General features: G+C 47.4%; 2 protein-coding genes across 2 annotated transcripts; both read right to left on the minus strand.

The window, feature by feature from the left end:
- On the minus strand, positions 1-8,876 carry WDR45 (WD repeat domain 45). Its single transcript, XM_081175790.1, has 11 exons — positions 8,747-8,876; positions 7,112-7,223; positions 6,471-6,545; positions 6,261-6,365; positions 5,536-5,641; positions 4,578-4,672; positions 4,348-4,427; positions 2,603-2,811; positions 1,422-1,523; positions 1,196-1,341; positions 1-489 (listed from the first exon to the last, which is right to left on the minus strand). The coding sequence occupies exons 2-11, from the start codon at positions 7,158-7,160 to the stop codon at positions 380-382; spliced, it is 1,077 nt and encodes a 358-aa protein (XP_081031916.1). The 5' UTR covers positions 7,161-7,223; positions 8,747-8,876; the 3' UTR covers positions 1-379.
- A 1,637-nt stretch (positions 8,877-10,513) lies between these two features.
- GPKOW (G-patch domain and KOW motifs) lies at positions 10,514-23,588 on the minus strand. Its single transcript, XM_081175746.1, is given in 12 exon segments — positions 10,514-11,722; positions 13,659-13,744; positions 14,373-14,442; positions 14,990-15,149; positions 16,564-16,699; positions 16,914-17,046; positions 18,380-18,590; positions 20,116-20,222; positions 20,323-20,462; positions 21,665-21,810; positions 23,244-23,554; positions 23,556-23,588. Coding segments are annotated over 12 exon segments (1,650 nt in total). The 5' UTR covers positions 23,574-23,588; the 3' UTR covers positions 10,514-11,590.
- Between the last annotated feature and the right edge of the window lie 153 nt (positions 23,589-23,741).

Consider the following 23,741-nt stretch of genomic DNA (forward strand, 5'->3'; position numbering starts at 1 on the left):
AGAATTTGCACTTGAACTTTAATGATAGTTCTACCCCTTCTCCACCCTGCCCCCTCCAAATGTCTGACAAGAGCTGGGAACCTGCCTCCCCAGCTTCCAAGTTCTCTTTCCAAACACTCCACCCCACTGAGCCTTCTCACTGGCCCCACATGGGATGGGTAGCCAGGCAAAGGGAGCCTAGGAACAGGATACCCGAGGCAACAGCATCGAGAGGAGAGTTCTCTGAGGATCTATCCCACCTTGTCATAAAAGTCCAGTGGGATTCCCACCAGAACCTTGTTCTTTCCTAGCCTGGGTCCTTAACATGCCCCAAAGCAAATGCTCCCCCAGTTGCCCAGCAAGCTTCTTCTGCCTGCCCATGGCAGGGGCTCAGCTGGGCTCAAAAGTCATCATCGTCACATATATCCAGGTAAACGTCAAAGGCCTCGCGGTTGCAATTGCCGTCCGGGGTAAAGACATATTTGTGGAAAGTGCCATCGACGCAAATAGCTGTAAGAGGAGAAACAGAACTGAGACACTCTGGACACAGCAGGAACGATTAATCCAAAGAGAGCTTATGAGGAAGGAAGTTCAAAATTGGGCCTCCCTCCTATGTCCGTGGGACGCGGGTAGCGCTGTGGGTTAAACCACAGAGCCTAGGACTTGCCAATCAGAAGGGTGGCGGTTCGAATCCCCGCAACAGGGTGAGCTCCCGTTGCTCGGTCCTGCTCCTGCTGACCTAGCAGTTCGAAAGCACGTCAAAGTACAAGTAGATAAATAGGTAGATAGGTAAATAGGTGAGAAGGTAAACGGCGCTTCCGTGCGGTGCTCTGGTTCGCCAGAAGCGGCTTAGTCATGCTGGCCACATGACCCAGAAGCTGTACGCCAGCTCCCTCGGCCAATAAAGCAAGATGAGCGCCGCAACCCCAGAGTCGTCCTTGACTGGACCTAATGGTCAGGGGTCCCTTTACCTTTACCTTACCTATGTCTGTGGCCGAGCTGTGGGAGTGTGGGAAGGGATTATAACAATAAACTTCACAACGGGCAATTTGTTGCTGTTCAGTGGCAGCCAAACCACCACCCGAGGCAGGCTGTGTCCTCATGTCTAACGTTAGGGCCGGCCATGGGGCACAGCCACAGCTGTTCTGCAGCGAGCTGTCAAGCAGCCGATACAGGGCAACAGAGTCACCCACAGCCACCCATCAGTGCCACTCACCAATGACCGAGTTGACGTTCTTGGAGGTATTCCTGCCAAAGGCGCAGATGCAGGCAGACTCCGCTGGCACCGTGAAGCTGGCCAGACTCCACTGAGAATCCACGTACTGGCCTATCATGGGCCCGACCTTTCCCACACGGGCCAACCTGAAAGAGGGGGGAAGGAAGAGGGTCAGAACAGTACAGGAGGCAACGCTTTCCCTCAAGCGCGTCGTCCAACTACCTACGCTGAGCGCCGATTTAGGCGGGTATCCTTCAGGGCAAAGATGTGGACGGTCCCTTTGTCACTGGAGGCACAGAGAAATGAAGAGTCGTGGCTGAAGTTAATGCTGTGGAGAGAAGAGAAGGTTAAAGTGATCAGGGAGGATCCCTGATTAAAAATCTCTTCCCCACCACTGCACCCACGCAATGACAAATTCCCTGCGAAAAGAGCAGGAGAGGTAAAAGTAGAGTCGCCACTGAAGAGCGTCTCCCCAGAGCCCCACAAAACTATCTGCCCAATGCTCCTCGACGTCGCTGGACTGCCATGGCCACCTGGCCACTAATAATGAGATCCAGCACCGAGGGCCTTCTCTTCTGGCGGTTCCCTCATTGCAAGAAGTGAGGTTACAGGGAACCAGGCAGAGCACCTTCTTGGTAGTGGCGCCCGCCCTGTGGAATGCCCTCCCTTCAGATATGAAGGAAATAAGTAGCTATCCCATCTTTAAAAGACATCTGAAGGCAGCCCTGTTTAGGGAAGTTTTTAATATTTAACGCTGTACTGTTTTTAACACTTGATTGGGAGCCGCCCAGAGTGGCTGGGGAAACTCAGCCAGATGGGCGGGGTATAAATAATAAATTATTATTATTATTATTATTATTATTATTATTATTATTATTATTATTTGGTTATACAAGCATTTTTAGTTACTACCATCTACAAACTATTTACAGTCCTTCTTCCTCTCTTTGGCATGCTATACTTTCAGTCAAGTAATAAACAGTCCTGATACCGCAAACTCAGAGTATCAGCAGCACACTTCACCATATATCCAAACTAGCTGTAAGCAGGTAGGTAGCCGTGTTGGTCTGCCGTAGTCGAAGCAAAATAAAAAAATTCCTTCCAGTAGCACCTTAGAGACCAACTAAGTTTGTTATTGGTATGAGCTTTCGTGTGCATGCACACTTCTTCAGATAGCTGTAAGCAAGCGTACTAACAGTGTATGTGTGCTCTCCTCGTGCCTCACATTGCAAACTCAACTTCCTCCTTTTAATTGCATCTCCAGCTGACATCAATTAATCTTGGAGTGCCACTCCTACACATCGAAGAAACTTCTGTAACGCTTTTTTAAAGTTTCGAGGAACTATTAACCTATTTCGTGAAGAATGTATTCCTAACATGCGTGGCTGGGAGTGTGTTGTTTCTCACCAGTACAAGGTAGCTGGATCTGTTCCCCTCCTGAGCTCCACCAGCTTCTCCTTGGTCTGGGTGTCAAAGAGGCGGATGAGGGTCCCTTTCTTAGAGGCAGAGGCCACCACAGTTCCCTGCTGGTTGAGAGAGATGCAGGCAATCTCGCTCTGGTGGGCGTTGATCGTGAAGGGGGCAGAGGAGGTCCCAGGCTTGGTGCTGGAAAGATCCTAAGTTAGGGACAAAATAGTTTTTGGTCAAAAGAAGACGCATGATCCAATATGCAGCCTTGCTTGCTCCATGTCACGTGACTGAGCAGCCGGAAGGTGGGATTCTAAATGAACTAGTGATTCACATACTAGCACTTGACTGGGAATATCAAGTTTCAGCACAGCCACAGACATGGGAGGCTGGTCCAGACAGAACACCCCTCCTAAACCCTATGGTTTGTAAGGACTGATCATGTGCCACATCATGCTTGCATTCTCCCTTTCCCCCTTGACCAGGGAGTGAGGCAATCAGTGCCCTGCATAGATCTTAGTCATCCCCGTAAAATAAAGCTGAATACAATGGAAGCCACTATGCAACTTCTGCTAGTGCAGTAAGGTAGAGGGGAGCAGTAGGGGAGCAGGTGGTGCTGTGGTCTAAACCATTGAGCCTCTTGGGCCTGCTGATCTGAAGGTCGGTGGTTTGAATCCCAGTGATGGAATGAGCTCCCATTGCTCTGTCCCAGCTTCTACCGACTTAGCAGTTTGAAAGCACACCAGCGCAAGTAGATAAATAGGTACTGCTGCGGTGGGAAGGTAAACTGCTTTTCCATGCTCTCTGGCTTCTGTCACGGTATTCCGTTGCGCCAGAAGTGGTTTAGTCATGCTGCCCGCATGACCCAGAAAGCTGACTACAAACAAAAGCCGGGTCCCTTAGCCTGAAAGCAAGATGAGCGCTACACCCCATAGTTGCCTTTGACTGGACTTAACCATCCAGGGATCCTTTACCTTTTTTTTTTTTTTAAAGTGCAGTGGAAGTTCTGTGGCATGTGTGGAAGCTGTGCAATGACTTTGTTCAATTCATCCCATATAATACATATGCAAACTGTTTACCTTGACGCGCGCGCACACACACACACACACAGCTTTTCATATGCAGGACACAGAATTCTGAATTGTTTCAATACTAGGGATGTGTAACCATGTTCACACCCTGCCTGTGACTGCTTGATAATCCATCTGTGAACATGGTTGCTTAACCAAGCAAAATAAACAATCTATCAATAAAAAACTAGAATCTGCAAATGAGCAAAAACACCCAATAACTGAGCCAGGAAACTGCAGTTCCACCTGCCAGCGTACATCCTACAACATGTCTCTGCAATGGCAAGGGACTTCCATGTGCTCTTCCTCTCCTGCTCTCTCAAACCCCCTGCAAGCCCTCAAAACCAGCGCCAAAGGGTTGGGGGGTCCCCTGGGTAGATTTGGGGGTACATGCAGGGTACTGCACCAGAAGAATTACACTGGCAGCTTTGGATACAATCCTTGATGAGTAATGATAATGCCCTTGACCTTTCCTGTACTACATGGGTATGGGATAAAGCGCCTTTGGTTCTGGATGACCAAGGTTGGGTTTTTTTGTGATTAGAAAGATCCTTGGTCCTGCTCAACAGAGGCAGTTCCAAATTGTTAAATGACAGTGATAATAAGCTAGCACTGACTAAGGATGGGTTTGTTGATGGTTATCCTATGCCTAACTTTCCTGCCCTCTCCACTTACCACTAGCTGCAAACTGCCACATTTATGCCCAGGGAAAACCAGAAGCTGCTTCTCCAAGCTGGGGCAGAGATCACAGAGTCCTGAGGTGGAAGGGAAAAGCAGACAATAATCAGAGCTGGGCTAGATTCTCATACATGAATAGGACTGCGATGGGGTCTGCTGACATAAGAAGGGGCTGTTCAGGTGAAGTTAGAGGAGAGAGAGAGAGAGAGACTGTATGGGGCTCATACCTTTGGGGTTTTCCCGAGTGTCAAACTCAAAGAGCTTGGTGGGGTTATCTGGGAAGGAGTAGACGTAGATTCGATTCCGCAACACAATGATGATCCTGGAAGTGGGAAGAGCAAAATAAAAGTACAGAACTAAATGGATTGTAATTTAAACTCTCTCTCTGCACATGTGCATCTATACATGCATGTACAGCTGAGAAATGTTCTGCAAAGGATGTGGCTGACTTTGAAGAATGTTGAATTAATGGCAGAGCTGCTCCATTGGCTATAGAGCACATTTTTGAAAAAGGAAAATTTCAGTTCTTTATCACCAGGGAGGACTCAGATGAGAACCCATAATCCAAGCTTACATTCCGGCAGATATATGTTCAAAAAAATCTAAATGCCTTTCTCAAATTTGGCACATGCTGAATAAAATATGCTTCTGTTACTAACACAGGCAGAAAAAGGTCCATTGGAAAAAAAATACACAAACATATAAAGTTCCCAAGACCTGGTGGTGGTGAAAATATGAGGTACAGATAGTGCATGGCTATACAGACATCAACCTCTCATTGCCACATTTACAGCATTAAAAAAACCTGTACACATTCATGTGTTCATTCTACTGTAGTCCTTTTTTTAATTGCAAAACTTATGTTGGATCCTTCTGTTTTTTTGCTGATGCTTTTGTTTTATTGTCATCGTCATCAAGGCTGTTAAATTGTTACGTCCACTCACTTCAAGCAACAGTCAATTGGTACTCGATTAGTTGTGTTGTGTTGATATGGATAGCTGGGTTTGAAGCACATTCCTGGGTGCAAAATCTGGATTTGGAAATGCCATACACAAGAGTACTAGAAATGACGACAGTGTGCCTTCATTTATATCCTAATTTTTCCTCTGCTGTGAACACAACTCCATATACCCCACCCCACTTCAGCTCCAGAACCTGGTGAAACAGGATGATTCTTCAACATACTTGTCATGCCTCATGCGAACAGCCAGGGCTGGCTTGGTGAAGGTGAATTCTAGCACCAGCTTCTCTTTGCCCTCCTTCCCTTCACGGGCATCATCCCAGATCAAGACTGCAAAGGTGTGAGAGAAGAAAATCATAGAAAACCAACAAGGAGATAACGTCCCCCCTCTTTGGAGGTTATTAAGTATTCAGTGATGGAAGTGAAGCAATTATATATATCCAGAAATCACAACTATGCCAGATCGCTAATGTATTTTTTGCTCTATAACACACACCACACCATAAGACGCACCTAGTTTTTAGAGGAGGAAAACAAGAAACAAGAAAGCAACGCAAAGCCTCTTGAGCGAAGAGGCAGGAGCGCTCCTGCTGCACTCAAGAGGCTTTGCGTGGCTATTCCCGAAGCCAGAAGAGCAAGAAGGATCAGTGTGCAGGGATAGCTGGTTTCTGGGATAGCTGTGCAGCCTCTTCAGGGCAGTGGGAATAAGGCTCCCCGCTGCCCTGAAGAGGCTGCGCAGCTATCCCAGAAGCTAGAACAGCGAGAGGGAGTGCTGCGCAGCACTCCCTCTCGCTGTTCTGGCTTCTGGGATAGCTGCGAAGCCTGCATTCACTCCATAAGACGCACACACATTTCCTCTTACTTTTTAGGAGAGAAAAAGTGTGTCTTACAGAGTGAAAAATACGGTATGTTCTGACAGCCTCCCTCCCTTCTTTCCCTTGATACATACCTGAGATCTCAGAGAATTTGGGGTTGCCACCTCCACCGACAATAGCAAGGAGATTGGATCGGTGTAACATTTCAACCAATCCCACGCTGCCCACCTGTTCATGATCTGGCAGAAGGAAAAAGAGAGAGGGGTACTTTTAGCACACACACACCTGCGTGTAGAAGAAACAGGTGCCCCACAATTCCATTTTCAGGCCCCTCCATTTCTTACCAAGGTGGCCTTTCTCCATGAGAGGCTCCACATTATAGATCCGAACCCCAGTCTCCATAGCACAGCAGAAGCAGCCTGCAGTGGAAGAAGGAACGGATCAAACATGCCTGGCTATTTCGTATGTATATTTTTTATTGTCACAAACCACTTTTAGGGTTTTTTAATTTATGATTTTGCAAGGGCTGGAGGGAGGAGCAGCATATAAAATAAATGAAAGGAAATAAACACACACTGAAAATGTAGCATTTGAAAGTTTAGTCTGAATCAGGATGAAGCCCTGCAGTCAATGCTAGGGCCCGGCCCTAAAACAAATCAAGCTATAAGCCTCCAAGCAGCAACAAAGGGCTTTTCTTTCACCCATAAAAACCACTGCATACTTTCCAATCACTTGGGATTGTGGGAAGAGCTTTGAGGTAGGCTTGAGCCCCAGCACCTCACAATTTAGAAGTTAACCACAAGGGAAAGCTTTAGTCAGAGGCACACGCTGCCCTCAGATGTTAGGCTGACAGTGTCTCCTCAGGGCCCAAGATCCTTCAGTTTTCAAAAAAAAAAAAAGGCTCAGTTTTGGGGGAGCTCATGACTCCTAGTAAAAGTGCAGTGGAGGATCCAAGGTGGAGATCCAGTAGGAGGAGATCACTTACTCTGATCTTGGTTGAAGCGGAGGCTGTTGACCCCACGTTGCTGTGCCATGATGAGCCCGTGGGCACACCCCTCAATGGGGTCAGGAACACAGGGGGTGCCTGCTCCCACACACTGTTTCCCAACATGACGGTTGCCATGACAGGGAGAGGAGGAAGTCAGAAACAGAAATCAACACAGAGGAGCAGTGCCAAGGACATGAAAAGCAGCTCCAATACTTCCCTGTTACATTTGTTATTCTCATTGTTTCCCTGCTCCTCCAGCTTACAAATCTTGTCATCAAGACGTCAAAGAAATAAACAACTATCTGACGTTTAGAAGACACCTGAAGGCAGCCCTGTTTAGGGAAGTTTTTAATGACTGCTGTTTTAATGTATTTTTAATCTTTTGTTGGAAGCCGCCTAGAGTGGCAGAAGAAACCCAGCCAGATGGGATGATGATGATGATGATTATCATTATTATTATTATTATTATCCTGGGACACCCCAATATCTGATTCTGGTTACTGCCAGTCTTGTTCCTTCTTATATAATATGTTTTTCTCTTCCTGTTCAGATTCTCTCTACCGCTCATAACAACCCCCATGACACCCTCCCTTGGCCCCAGATCCCCAGTACTGCCTCTCACCACCTCCAGCTAACCAGCTCTGAAATGGGATCCTTACCAGATTCTTCCACTTTCCCCAAGTCTTATTGTACCATAACCTGCACCTGTGGCTTCCTCCAATCCGTTTCCCCACTTGGGAGGTAATTCTCTGTAGACGCCCCTGCAACTGAGGCCCAGGAGAGGGCCTTCACGATGGTGGCTGCTCCCAGAGTTTGGAATACCCTCCAACTTTGGAACACCAGGGCTGGTGCCATGCAATTTTTATTGTAATTATCTGTAAGTTTTTCCCTGCTGCAAGAGGCCAGCTTCTTCAGGCCTCCTCTCCTCTCAACTGTCATCTGGGGGCAGCCATTTCGTCAAGCTGCCTCAGAGGGAGAGGAAGAGATATGGGAAGCAGGGTTCCTCCTGCCTCTGAACTGTGTCAGTTGCTCAACAGAAAAACAATGGTCTAGAAATTGATGCCTGAGTTTTGAGTTTTCCATTTTCCTCTTCCCTCCTTGTCCCTTTTCCCTTGTGTGTGGCATCTTTATTTCTTAATTAGAATGTAAGCCTGTGGGTAGTCTTACTCTGATTTCATGTAAGCTGCTCTGGGAGCTGTTTTGGCTGATGAGTCAAGGTACAAATGCTCTAAATAAATAAATGAATATACATTGAAAATGGAATATCTAGACAATTATACATTTAATTGTCTTTAATGATGTCCACCCCCCCCCTATGTTTTTAGCTGTTCTTATTTTATCTGTAAGCCGCCTTGAGTCCCTGTCAGGGAAAATATACAGTATAGGGGCGTGGGGGGTGTACACACACGTATATATATAATTGGTAATAATAAAGTGCCTTCTCTTCCCGCCCCCCGCCCCACCTGACGGGGCACAGCCGGACCCCCCAACCTCTTTTCCTGCCTCCCCAAATCCTATCACGCAACCCCGGGGGTCTCAGTTCGGATCCAGGCACGTCCCTTCGACTTCTTCCTGAGCCCAAAGGTGCCCGGAGTGTCCTGCCCTCCTTCCCTCCGGGCGCCCCCTCCTCACCTGAGGCGCCCCTTCTTCCCCTGCCTTGTTTACATGGACGTCGCGCTCCCCTCGCAGTCAACACCAGCCAGGCTAGCTTTGCCCAGGCCACCGAGAGGAGGCGCAGAGCGGCTCCGTATCACGTGACGCAGAGGGGACTCTGAAGCCTCAGCAGTCATATTGGTAACTGGAAGAAAGGCCGCGGGGAGGGAGGGAACCTTCGGAGCCATAACGCCATGGGGCGGCCATTTTTGAAACTGGAAGGAAGGCGAACGGGAGCGGGGAGACTTCGGAGCGGCCATTTTTAAAACTGGCAACTCCGAGCTTTTCGTCGTTGCCGGCCGGTTTCGGCCTCGGGTTTGAAGCTGAAGAGGCAAGAGAGGAGATGCATAACCTCCCTTTCAGCACTGCTGCTCCGGCAGCGGGTACGTAGTCTGCTAGCAGCTGGATGATTCCTAAAGTAGACTCAGTATTTTAGAATCATAGGGTTGGAAGGTCCCACGAGGGTCATCTAGTCCAACCCCCTGCAATGCCCAATGTGGGGCTCGAACCCACGACCCCGAGATTAAGCTTCTCATGCTGTACTTGACTTGAGCTATCCCAGGACAATGTAATGAGGAGAAAGCCCCATAGCACTGTGCAATGGAGTGGATATGATCCCAGCTAGCTTCATGTAGAATTAAACCTGGCAGAGGAAGGGGTGGGGAGGAATTGCGCCTGCAGGCGAGGTATTTTTTCCCCACAGACATGGCGTAGCACTGATGAAGGCTTTAAGGGCATTGTGGTGGCCCCATTCTCTCTCAGCACCACACTGATTACCTAGTAAAGAGATACCACAGATTAAAATCTGGTCTGGAAAAGCCCAAGAGGGCAAAAACCTACTGTCAAATTACAGGGTGCTATCAAGGCAATCACCTCCTGGCAAATACAGTGGTGCCTCGCAAGACGAAAATAATTCGTTCCGTGAGTCTTTTCGTCTTGCAATGTTTTTCATCTTGCGAAGCACGGTCCGTCGCAACTGCGCCTCTTCAAGCGGCTTAAAAAAAAAGCGCAAGACGTTTTCGTCTTGCGAAGCAAGCCCATAGGGAAATTCGTCTAGTGAAGCAACGCAAAAAAGGAAAACCCTTTCGTCTAGCAAGTTTTTCATCTTGCGAGGCATTCGTCTTGCGGGGCACCACTGTAGAAGGGGAAGAAATGGAGGCAGTGAGAGATTTTACTTTCTTGGGCTTCATGATTACTGCAGATGGTGACAGCAGTCACGAAATTAAAAGATGCCTGCTTCTTGGGAAAAAAGCAATGACAAACCTAGACAGCATCTTAAAAAGGAGACATCACCTTGCCAACAAAGGTCCGTATAGTTAAAGCTATGGTTTTCCCAGTTGTGATGTATGGAAGTGAGAGCTGGACCATAAAGGCGGCTGATCGCCGAAGAATTGATGCTTTTGCTTTGGCCACCTCATGAGAAGGGAAGACTTCCTGGAAAAGACCCTGATGTTGGGAAAGATTGAGGATACAAGGAGAAGGGGACGACAGAGGACGAGATGGCTGGACAGTGTTCTCGAAGCTACCAACATGAGTTTGACCAAACTGTGGGAGGCAGTGGAAGACAGGAGTGCCTGGCATGCTCTGGTCCATGGGGTCACAAAGAGTCGGACACGACTAAACGATTAAACAACAACAACAACAACAACAACAACATCAAGGCAATCTGCCTAAGGAACCAAGGGTCACAATGGCAGAGAGACAGTTGCACCTGTCCGCAGAATCATACTACCAACCACACAAAGAGAAGGAAAAATATGAGGTTTATTTACAGCTTACAGCACAATTTAACTAAAAAGAAAGTAACTCAATTCATGGAAGTTGGTTTATTTGAAAGCTGGGTCCTCCCATGTTCATTTCCACAGCAGATGAAAGCAAGTTAGGAAGACATGTATTTTCCACATGCCACTTTTAGGTAACCACTTACACAACTCTTTAGAATGCACAGACACCCAGTTAAGATGACCAAGTTTGTGCAGGTCAGCATTCTGAAGCTATTGCTATAGAATGACTTTAAGATAAGTGTACTTCCTTCTTTTGGGCATACCCTGGTAAATACCTCATCTCTTGTCCTCATGAAAGACCATCAGTTTAGTACAATGTATATTCTCTTCTGCCCATGAATTGCTTGAAGATATTTTCCCACAGACACTGTAAGCATAGGTCAATCAGCAACAATAGGCACCATTCTGGAAAACCCAGGACAGACACACATAATTTTAGATTCCATCCCTGAATGCTCAAAGCATTTTTAGATTAAGAGCAAGCTGTCTCACCTACAGACACACACAAGACCAGTCTCCCTCCTATGTAGATCATACAAATTGCAGTAGTCCATCTCTAGAGCACAGCCTAGAGTTCAAAAAGAGATACCGAAAGGTATTACTGATTAAGGAGCCCCCGAGAATCCTGGATCTGTATCAGACAGAGCTAGACTGCTTTGATCCGAATTGCTTGTTGCTCTAGAACAAGAGTTGACCCGCAACGTATTTGGCTGTGCTCTAGATTTCATTCTCTGTGGATGTTCTTGCCTTTGGCAATCTTTGACACTCAGGTTCTAGAGTGCTGTCATTGGTTTAGATACAAGTCTGTGCACATTGCAAGCAGCCTCACACCTAGAGCTCACATATATATATATATATTAAAAAAAACACTCTAGAAAATTGTGGGGGTGATTTGAGCACCTGCCTCAAACGTGGAGGCAGTCTTGTTCATTGTCCTCTAATGTGCTCAACATTCCACTCCCCGCCCTGAAGAAACAAGGCTGCCCCTTCAGTCTAGGAGTTCCTCTGTCCTGCAGATGTTATGTATTCTGGAGGGAGCTCAGTCGTCCTCTGATCCACCAACATAGTGACAGACAGCATCATACTCTAGCGTCAAGACCTTCTCATCTTCCCGCTGCAGCTGCACCAGTGCACGGCTCTGCGCCTTGTCTCGACGAAGAATGCGGCCCACCTAGGTGGAGAGAGAGCAGAGAGTAACTCATTGCCTGAGACTGCAGAGGGTTTTGGTGTTTTTTAACAGATGCAGGCATGCACTGCTCTCTCCATGCACACTGCATATCATCACACACCATGCGTCTATGTGTTCTTAGCTCCATTTTCCCTTCTGCCATTTTCTTTTCAAGTTAAGATTTCAACATTGGCTTGAGCTTTATCAGCAAACATTGCTTGCTGTTTGCAGCTCTGGTTATGGGAGTCACTTGGACAGTGATAGCTTAGCCACAGCAGTGAATGCATTTGTATCTTTGCAACTGGATTGCTGCAGTGCAGGGCTGCTTTTAGACTTGGTTCAGAAGCAGCAACATGGCAGCAAGGTTGGAGAGAACAGTGGTTAACTGTGAACATGCAACACCAGGTGTACAGGAGCTGCACTGGCTGCCAATTAGCTACCAAGCCACATTCAAGGTGCCTATGTGGACATAAAGCCCTATGCACCAGGCCAGTCTTTGGAGAGCTTACAGACACGCTCTTACCAGGGTCACACCTGCTGACTGTGCAAGGTGTGGTAACGTGTGAGAAGGAATTTTCTATAGTGGCAACCCTGCCTTTGCTGATTTGGCTGACACTAACCCTGGTGGGCTGTAGGCATTTTGTAGGCACATTTTTATTTACACAGGGATTTGGTTAGTTGACAAATATTGTCACTCTTACAGTGTTCAGATGCCAATTTGGTTTATCATTGCTGTTTGGTTTTTCATATTGTTTCATATTGTTTTATTTTATCATGTATCATATACTTGTATATTGCACCCCATTCTGGGATTGATTTTAATGAATATATGACTATAAATTACCTCTTCTGATCACCCAGACCTTCCCTACTCAGTAATATTGGCCTGGCACATACCATCTGCTGTGTGTACTGCATTTTTAATCCAAGTTTATGAATTACTGTATTAGTTTTATTGAGGATTAGGTTTTCTTGTTTGGAACCACTCTGAATGTTTTGTTTTTAATATCAGAGCTTTATAAATATTTTAAAGGCATACTGACACAAATGTTAGCTATCTTATGGGATAATGTGTGGGGAAGGAAAGAAGAAAATTCACCCTCCCCTATTTCCCACCCTAGATTAAAAATGAACAAACCCTAAGCATTCAACTGTTCTCCAAGATGTCTGCAGATAAAATTCAAAATACTGCTATTGTTTTCCAACAATCACATCTAGCACCCACTTATGTAGCTTATTCATTATCTTTATTGCAATAACTGTAAGACATAAGCTCACATCATTTTAAATAAATAAATTTAAAGTATTGCTTGCCACTTTGAACCCATGGGATATAGAGTGAGAGGGGAATGATATTTTTACATGCAAGAGGTGGCTGCGGTAAGAGAGGAAAAAGCACACTACACATGCTCAGAGACACTGGGTTGTATTCAACCATCATACTTAGAGCAGATTCACTGAAATGGCGGGATCTGTTAGTCACGTCCATTGATTTCAGTGAGTCCACTCCAAGTAGGACTAACATTGGAACATTATTGTTAGGAATTTGTGGGCCGAGTCTTGACACTAAAGGCCATTTGAGCAAAGCCTTAGCTTAAAAGCTACACCCACGAAGCTGAATCAGGAATGTAGGCTACATGGTTCTTAAGCCAGGACAACAAAGAAGCCCACCTCCACCAGAGTCATTCTCTGTCCAGTGTTTTCTTGAATCTCTCTCACTTCATTTGCATAATTTGCATGTGTGTGTTTTTTTTAGAGTAGAATTGCACAGCTCATATTCCTATATAAAGAGAAGCTCAGAGACCTCCCCAGCAACTCTCAGGATTCTCTTGCACCCGGAAGAAGTGCTCCGCTGTTGCTCCTCTGCCATCAATACCAGGCTCATTCCACGAGAGGCCCAACCCGTCTCAGGCCCCACCCATCGTGATCTGTGACTCACCCGGCCAGCCTGTTCCCCCAGCACCACCATGACCAAGTCCGAATCACTTCGAGGGATAACTGTCTCCAGCATGGACTCGTGAATTCCTGTGGAAGGAGGAATCAGAGAGTTGGAAGGAAGGGACCACAGGGCCATCTAGTCCAACCCCTTGCAATGCAGGAGTCCTTTTGCCCAACGTGAGACTGGAACTTGTGACTCTGAGATTAAGAGTCTCATGCTCTACCAGCTGAGCTATCCCAGAGGCTACTACTTCAGTCATTGAAGAGGTCAGATGAAGTAGCAACAATTTGGTGGGCCACTAGCCTGGTCACCCACAGTTTCTCCATCTAATTACAAGTCAAATTCTAAGACCCTCCTTCTACCCTTGGCTGAAGCTAGGGCTTTGGCTGCCATAGAGAGAGATCTCTCGCTTTCCTATAGGAAGGCCCCTTTGCAGCAGGGTCCACCTGTATTTTCTACCCTTCCCCCTCCAAACTGCAGATGACAAACTGGATCCACTTGGGAGGGGCTCCAAAAACAAACTGGGGTTCTAATGGTGAGGGGTGAAGCACCCAGCCTTTTAAGCACTCTGGTCCTTACTATTTACTGCTTAAGAATAGGAAAATGTTCTTCTACCTTAACTACGGTATACGAGGGCAGTTTAACTACACAAAGACAGCCTCAGGTTCCAAGGGAAGGCCAGGGATACTCAGGAAGAGTCAGGAACACACTCACCATCCAGAACGCGACCCTCTTCTGTTCGGCAGACACACGAGTCTGGCTTGAGGACATCTTCGATTACCATCTGGAGGGGAGGGGGGTAGGGTGGGGGGAGAAGCCAGCAGAAGATTTCATGCCATTTTGCCTCGTAAGATTAGAGCTCAGGTACAGGCTTGGTCTTGGGTGCGTGCGGAACTCTGATCAAAAGGGAGTTTAACCTCAATACCGTAGAAAGCGTACACATTCTGAAGTGGCACAGGCATCTCTCAGGACTGCATCACCACAGTTTTTAACGGAGGAGTTCCTTTAAGGCATGGTCTCCACCCTTCCTTGGTGAAGAGTGTTTGATGCAATTGCTGCATTTTTATATAGGAGTTGTTTTCAAATAAGCAACTCTCCAAAAAAACAGCCCCGTTGTAGCCCAACATTGGATGAAGGGTCCCCACCCCCTCAAGACAATTAACTTTGGAAATCCATCCCATGGCCCAAATGACAGGCGGCATGGGTGCAGACTTGGCACATATGCTCTGCTGCAGCACTGGCATCTGTTTCAAGGGACAGCTCGGGGGGGGGGCTGAGTGAGGCCTCCTATAAAACTGGCCCATGTTAAAAAGGGAACTTCCATGAAATACCTTGGTATTGTAGTATTTGCCTCCCTTGAAGAGCTTATCCACAAAGCGGACTCGCAGGTCTCGCCGCAACCAGTGGGAAGATCTGGAAGAGGAATTGCTATTGCTGCTGCTGCTGCTGCTGCTACCGCCACCCTTATTCTGCTTCACAGCACGGTCATCTCTATGAGCAAAAGGCACAGAAGCAGTCAAGTATTAATGCCACTCATGAGGGATCGCAGCTAAAACCAGGGGCAAGTAACCTGTGGCCCTCCAGATCAGTGGCTGCTGGCCACGACGGATATGTTCTGCCTCCATGCTCAGTATGTTTCTGAAGATCAGTCACTGAAAACTGCAGCTGGGGAGAGTGCTCTTGGGCTTCGGTCCTGCTTGCGCATTTCCTTTGGCGCACCTGACTGGCCACTGTGAGAACAGGATGACACACTAGATGGGCCACCCGTCTGATCCTGCAGGGCTTTCCTTATATTCTAGAACAGGTATCCCCAACCTTCAGTCCTCCAGGTGTTTTGGACTACAATTCCCATCATTCCTGACCACTGGTCCTGTTAGCTAGAGATCATGGGAGCGTTAGGATTTTTATCTCACCAGCTGCTCAGCGAGCAGCACAATGGTTGTTTATATCATGTGAGGGTCTGAGAGCGTGAGACAGGAAGTCTCAGCACATTCTCAGTACTGTAAAAAGTTACTTTCGCTTCTGTGTGAAGTGTGCTCTTCTGTACTGCTGCTCAGAGAGAGCAGACAGGCTGGTGGATTCTCTGTATATAGACTGATGAATAAAGTAGTTTATAGCTACTGATTGTCTCTTTCTTCTGCAATGAGATGCCAGAAGACGAGTGTGCTCCTCTCAGGAGGGAGGGGTCGCTTATTACCGGTCTCTCTGGATGGAGGAAGATTTACAGCCAGAGGGTGACCACTGGAGAGACACCTCGGTGTCTTGGGAAGGTGGCGGCCTTCCCGGGCGTTTTTCCAACAGGGAGTTGTAGACCAAAACATCTGTAGGGGTGCAGGTTGGGGGTGCCTGTTCTAGAAGCTGTTAGAACGATAGCTCCAATCACCTCTGACCCACACAGATGAGTTTTGGAGTCCAACAATATCTGGAGAGCCCCAGGTTCCAGATCCATGGTTTAAACTGTACCAGGTTGTATTGAGATGAAAAGCTTTGTTATCAAGTAAAACACAGCCCGGGGGTTGGAATAATTTCCACTACCTAAAGAAGCTCACCAGGCGCTGGGTGAACTCTCTCACACGCTCTGGTTCACACGTAACACTAAGTCAAGATTTGCAGTTGGTTTCTCCACAAGTGCCAGCATGCAGCTTGTTCATTGTTAAACCAGCGTTTATTCTTACTGTGCCTTAGCATAACTTGCAAACTAGTCCACTGTCAGCTTCAACAGCTGAGGGGTCTTTGCAGCAAAGTCAAAAGATGCACAGTGGTTCTGGAAGAGGCTCCTCTTGATGGCTAGAGACATTCTGTGGATAATCTAGCCTTGACTAAGCCGCCAGCAAAGAGGCTGCTAGTACAGTTGCTTCTCCAGAACTGGCAGCACAGTTGCCCCACCCTCTACTGAGGCCATTACCTCTCGGCCCCAGGTGGGTGCTTCCTCTTCCTCTCCTTCTCCTCCTTTTTGTCCTCTGAAGTTCTGTGTTCTGATTCATACTTGGTCCCATTCCTCTCTTCTGCCTCCTTCTCTTTGTGGGCCTTACTGAGGCGGCCTGCAGTGGGAGGGGCAAAAACAGCAAACTTGAGGGGATGCTCAGACTGAAAGGGGGAGGCTGCATAAGCTGTCTGCTCATTTGCAACCCAAGCCCCCAAAGCAAGACACAGGCAAATGTCACAAATCTGTACCGGAAACCCCAGAATAGATCACAAAGGAAGAACTGAAGGCAACATTAGGTGACCTCATTAGGGAAGGGAGCCAAAACTTACTCAGGTCTTTGGCCAGTTTATCGTATTCCTTCTGGGTCACAGGTCGGACTCCATGCTGGCTCACAGTTACTGTTTTCCCACCAATGGCCAATTTCACCATGACACGAGCATTATCTCCATCAACGCCTTCAATCTATGGAAGAGGAAGAGGGAAGCAAAAGGTCATTCAGAAAACTACAATGCCCAGAATGCCTTGGGTGTAACAAAAATGCAGAATTTACAGGGTGGGTGCTAAAGTTGACTTCTACTTACATAACAGGTTTCCCCTTTCCGCTTCTCCCTCCCCTACATGACCCTCAAAATCTGCTCTGGAGGATTGGCAGATCATCTGGAACAGATCTGGAGGGCACACAGAGGGCTGCGGAGGTGGGTGGAGAGAAATAAAGGGGCAGTTGTGTTGTGCAAGTGGAAGTCCTTTCTGCTCATGCACAGATGGAGTTGGATTCAACCCACAAATAGTACTCTCTTCCCAAAGTAGGAAAAAGATAGGCAAATATGGAAAACAGAGCATAGTTTTGTTATGATCCTTGCTCATATATTGGACCAAGCTCAGCTATCTATTTATCTATCTATCTATCTATCTATCTATCTATCTATCTATCTATCTCTTTCCACTGAGTAGCCTGTAGAGCAGGAACAAAGAATAGAACCTATACTGTGTATGGACTTTCTGGAAATTACAAAGCAAACCTCAACTCAAAGACCCAAAATAGGCTGACCCCACCAAACTAGTACAAAGACTTTGAGGCAGCCGAGAAGTCCCCACCACAACCACCTACAAATAGGTACCAAGAAAGACATCCCAAGGAAGCAATTAAAACCTGGAAAACCAGCTGTATCAGCCCACAGCCCTGATGAAAAAGGTGGCAGGATCCAGTCAGTCTTATGTCACAGGTGCCCTGTGGGTGGGTCCATTCTCCGCCTTCTGATTCAATTATGATGCACATATTTATTTTATTTATATTCCACCCTTCCTCCCAAAGCAGCACAGGGTGGCATACAACAAGCAAAAAAAACCACCACCCTATTTACAACATTTTAAAAACAATTCCAACATAGAAGCAGACTAGGAAAGATCTCTACCTAAAAGTATTGCAGGAAAAGAAATGTCTTCAGTAATTGAAAAAAAAAAAAATACAGATGGTCCTTGGCTAATATTTAACAGGGGATAATTTTCCAAAGGATGGGTGCCACAGCACTAATAGCCCAATTCTTATATTGTGCAGAGTGGGTAAGATTGACTAGGAATATAAAGAGACACTCTTTCAAGTATCCTGTTTCTGAGCTGTATAAGCATTAAGTTGGGTGGAAAGAGTCAGGGTAGAAGCTATATGTCTTTCCTAGTGAATGTTTATGCCTCTCTCAGGCGCCCCTCCTGCTTGCTCGAAGAATACTAAACCCCAGGTCAACACAGACCTGGGCACAAAGTGACAAATAGCAGGAGTTCGCAGAAAGAAACAGCTCACCTTCCCATACAGCTCCTTGTGAGGTCCAGCCTCAATGTAGACTGCACCTCCTGGAACCAATCCCAATGGCTCATCCGTGCTCTTGGAAGGCTCCTCGCCAGGTTTGGGGGGTCGCCGGGGTGCTGAGGATTGCAAATCCTGGGCTGCTGAGCGGTCTGCTCCAAGGCCCAGACCCTTGGGTCGAAGACGGTGCTCCGGAGGCTTCACGTCTCTTAATGTGAGCAAGCAGAGGAGCAGGATGGGATGAGAAAGAAACACATCACTGACCCCGTCCAATTTGGGGCAGCGTTTCTACCCACAAGAAGACAACCCTGTACTGTTGCATAACGGACAGAAGTGGGCATGGAAACAGTGGACCTGAATCTTGGCACAGCCACAACTCACCGGGGAAAGTTTCCGCCAAGCAAATTTGGGGTGTCTCAAAGGAGAGATTTCAGCATCCGTGGGAACAAAGGTTGCAGTGCTACAGAGCTGCATCTACCAGTGAGGGCCAGGCATGCCAGGCCAGAGGCATTTACAAAGGGTTTGCCACAGCCCATCACCCACTAAGCTGGGAAAACCATTCTTTACTTTTGCATTCAGAACGATGCCAATTCTACCAAGCGACTGGCTACAGGAGGGGTGGAGAACCCATGACCCTCCCAGTCTTTAGGGACTCCCAACTCCCATCAGCCTCAACCAGCTTGGCCAATGGTCAAGGATAAATGGGAGTTGAGGTCCAACAACATCTGGAGGACCAAAGGTTCCCCATTCCTGGGGTACACTCTCTCTCTCTCTCTCTCGCAACACTGCTCCAGCTCCACCTTTTCTTCCCTTCTGACTGCCTCTCTCCAACAACCTTCTTAGGACTGCAGCTAAATTCACTTCGGCTCTGAGTTACTTTAACCTGCAGAAGCTTTTTTCTAAAAAAAAACCTGCTTTATGATGTCTGTGACATGTGACAGGCCTCCCATAGGAACACATTCCCTAACCTCAAGCCCTGGAACTTTTTTTGGTGCAGAACCGGAACTATTAGCTCATAACTGGCTTAGAATATATTTTGGTAACTGACCTTGGACTGAGATAAGGCATGCTCCCTTACATATCTGTATTTTCAACTATAATCTTTTGGCTACACCCTTGTTCAATCTGTTGCTGGCCCACACCAGAGGCTTAATGCTAAAGATCATACTAAACCCCTAGTTCAATACAACCTATGCATAGAACTTTTATTAAAATACTAGAAATGGGTTAAAAATTACTCCCCACCTGCTTAATTGTGGCCATTATAAAAGTAGCTTCAGCAAGGATTAATGCTGTGGAGCATTCCAGCAAAGTGAAGAGAGTTTCACAGTTGCAAAGCAGGCCACTCCAAACACCCTGCTTTATGTCCTTGTGGAGTCCACCATGTTCAGTTATCACTGTCCCAGCAGTGCAGCCCACACAAGCATGCAGAAATAGGATGGAGTCCAAATCTAGAGTAGATTAAATTATTATCTGAACCTCAGCACATCCAATACCCTTCCTCTCCCTTCCCATCAGTTATTTGTGAACTGCCAGAATATGGACCATTAGCTCCTTGAGATTTTTCTGTTTATTTATTATTAATTAAATTTCTATACCACCCTTCATCCAAGGATCACAGGGTTGTTTACAATATAAAAAGATGAAAGTAAATAACACAGTAACAAACAAAAAAACCAAAAAGGGGGGGACTTAAGGGAGGGAACTCCCCAAATAGCTCAGCAAGGACTCACTGCTTGAAGGTGTTCCCAATGCCCTCGCCTGCTTTCCAGCCCATGCCCTTCAGCATGGCAAGACCATAGGCTTCTACTGGTACCTCTTCATAATCTGCCTCAGTTGACTAACAATGTGAGGGGAGGAAAAGAAAAAGAGGACACGTATTAAACTCTCCTGAATAGGAGCTCAGAAGGTTGTCCACAGAGACCCACCACCACTATTACCGATTCTGGTCGGAGGCTGACATCCACTTTATCTCCATCTTCGTAGCCATCAGGGACACGATTCTGCATGAGGAGGGGAATGGAAAGTGTAGGGTCTATCTTGGTGCCACTCTCCCATTGCTCCCGCGACTTCCTAGATTCTGAATGCAAAGAGATCAAGTTGTTATTATTTATTAATTTATATACTGCTCACACACCAAAATGGCTTCTAAACATTTTACAAGTTGAAAGCCCATTATGAACTATCCACACGTAATAAAAACGTGCCACAAAACAATTCTATCAAAAAATAAGAAGAAGAAGAGTTTGGATTTGATATCCCGCCTTTCACTCCCTTTGAGGAGTCTCAAAGCGGCTAACATTCTCCTTTCCCTTCCTCCCCCACAACAAACACTCTGTGAGGTGAGTGAGGCTGAGAGACTTGAAAGAAGTGTGACTGGCCCAAGGTCACCCAGCAGCTGCAGGTGGAGGAGCAGAGACGCGAACCCGGTTCCCCAGATTACGAGACTACTGCTCTTAACCACTACACCACACTGGCTCTAAATAAAATACAACAAGCAGGTTTAAAAGCTTAACAATTAGAGCAGTTAAAAGATTAAAACAGTTAGATCAACAGGTTCATGTTCAGGGGAATGATTGTCTAAACAGGTGCGTCTTGAAGAGCTAGAAGAATGACAAAACCAAGCAGCCTTGCATATTTCAGCAGGGAGGGCATTCCACAACACTGGTGCCTCCAACAAAAATGGAAAATGTCTGTGTTACCACAAACTGATAATCATCAAACCATGATAAAAACAATTAGGTTCTATTTCATGATTTAATGTCCTTACTGGGCATGGTGAAACAATTAGCTGAAGCATAAGCAACATACTGCAGCGCTAAGGCAAGAAACCTCAGTCAAGCAGTCCTTCCTAGGCCGGGTGTGCGGTGGGAGAGGACAAAGGTCCAGCATAGAGTACAGCTGTTTGCAAAAACCAAAAGATCTGGATATCTGTACTACAGTCTTCATTTTTAAGGAGTGTCAACAGTCACCTAAGGTGGAGTAAGCAAGCCTGATGGTGATCAACAATCCTGACTTCAGTTTCGCAGCCTTGGGAGTGCCTCCTGAACCTTGATGTTGCAATAGTGACCAGAAGCGCTTTTGGTCAACTCCACTGACAAGGACCATTTTCTACCAATTCAGAGTCACGTATGCCTCCACAGCCTAAGAGTGAGGTGACTAGCCTGTCTGGTTACTGTGACGACCAATGGGGTAAAAAAATCCAACCTGATGTTTTCTGCTCCAGTTCTCAAGGATGGGAGAAGGCTGCAATTCTAAGAAGGTGGAGTAAGGAGTGCTCACCTTCAATGAGCTCCCTGACTGCTTGGGCCTCTACGCAGCTGTTCCCATCCTGTTCCTGGGGTGGTGCAGGGTCCTCTGGCTTCTTCCATTTGTTCTTCTGGATCAGGGGAATGACAAGCTCTTTCGGTTGTGGGGCTGGCCGAACACTGCAGAGGAGCATACACCAATTAAGACCACAGAGGGATAGCAAAGTACAATGGGGTGAAATTCCGACAAGCTTCATTCCATCACCCAACTGGTACCCTCAAACTTGGTGGGAGAAACAGAAACTGCTTTGAACAAAACATATTGGTAGAGCCAGGACTACTGATTGGTAGTTTCCCTTGGGGTGGGGAGCAGGATATGGCCAACCCACTGCAGGACACTTTGACAGGTCAAAAGGGGTCACCTGTCAATCACCTGGCATTATATGATTTAGAGTGAACTCCTGATTCTTTCTTTTGAATCTGCCACTGTTTGCAGTAGTGGCTCTAACTGTCCTGTGCTATCAGATGACTGACAGATGATCATGGCCTGGCCAAAACAAACGGGGAGGTCTGGTGGACTTAATAAGGCCCACCAGCCAGAGGTTCCCCCACCACTGACCAACACATTGAGGTAATTTGTTATGTTACAAACACACACACAGCAATTTTGGACCACAACAACAACTGCAGAAGGACACAAACTTTTTCAAATGCCTTCACATGCACTGCAGAGGAACTTAAGGGGGGGGGGGAATAAAGGTTACTGAGCCTGCAAATGACTGACAAAAACAGTAATACAGGTAAGAATGGCATCTACTGTCACTTGCTGATATGACCAGCAACTAACACTACATTGTTGAAGATTAATGGTCGTCCCTTGCTAAGAAATACTTGTGTCTTACGACAAAAAATACTGTATACCTTTCACGACCCCATGTCACCCTTCCTCTCCCTTTCCTCCACTGCCAAGGTGAAGAATTTAAGTTCATTAGGAGAACCCATCTCTGTATTTGTATTGCGGTGGAAAGTCCAGATCACACATTGGGATGCAAGTGTTTTGTGCAGCAGCTGCAACAGATTGGCAACTTGTGGCTCTCCAGATGTTTGTGGGCTTCCTGTCGGCCTCAGCCATCATGGCCAAGGATCAGGGATGATTAAGTAACATGAGTATGGACAGGGAAGAGACAGGCAGATTTCTCACCCCTGATCCAGGACTGGGAGGTGTGGTTTTTTTTTTGTTTCCCAGTGTATTCTCAATAAAAAAATCGGTGTGCTGCAAGCAAATTTTTCATCTGAAAGTGTAACCCGGAGGGGGGGGGGAACCTGAGAACTAACACTCTAAAAAATACTAATAACCCAAAGCCCTGTGACATCCCCTCTGGCATCTCGGAGAGAAGGCGAAGGCAGAGCCTGGCACGCTAGCTTTCTGCATGCGGGGATATCTCCCCCTCCCCGTCTCTCTCTCTCTCCTCAGCCACGCCAGAAGCGGCACCACCGAGCCCGCCCGGGATAGGCGCGGCTTGGCCAGGCGCAGCCCAAACCGGCCGCTCAAGCGAGCGACTGAGGCGCCGCGCAGACGACCCCCGCTGCCCGCCGCCTCCTCCTCCAACTACCTTTGCAACTCGCGCCCCTCAATGGCGGAGAGGAAATCAGGCTCCTGCTTCGCTTCGCCGCCGCCATCCTGCCCCGTCACGAAAAGAAACCGCCTCCGCCCGGTTGTCCGCGTGAAGCCGAACGACACCGGGGCAGCTTGCGCCCCCGCTGGCTTCTCGGCCCCGTCCGCCATTTTCCCTTCGCTTCCTCGTCGCTCCTTCCCTCCCTCGCGTGCCTTTGGCGTCACTTGCGTCGCCCGCTGGGCATCATGGGAGACGGAGTTCCCGGGCCCCTCCCGTCTCCGTGGGAGAGCAAGCGGGCTAGAGGGGGGAAATAACTATAACTCCCATGGTGCAGCGCGGCAGAGGGCTTCTCGACACCCTCAAATCTGCGCAAGAATAAAGCAAAACACTACAACTCCCGTGCTTCCTTGCGACAGCCGGCGCAAGCGCAGTGATCCGGGAGGCGCGCACGGCCTTCAAACTGCGCATGCGCCACACCGACGCAGAAGAGCAAGC

This window comes from Podarcis bocagei (genome assembly GCF_964188305.1).
Source record: "Podarcis bocagei genome assembly, chromosome: 17".
Classification (NCBI taxonomy): Eukaryota; Metazoa; Chordata; class Lepidosauria; order Squamata; family Lacertidae; genus Podarcis; species Podarcis bocagei.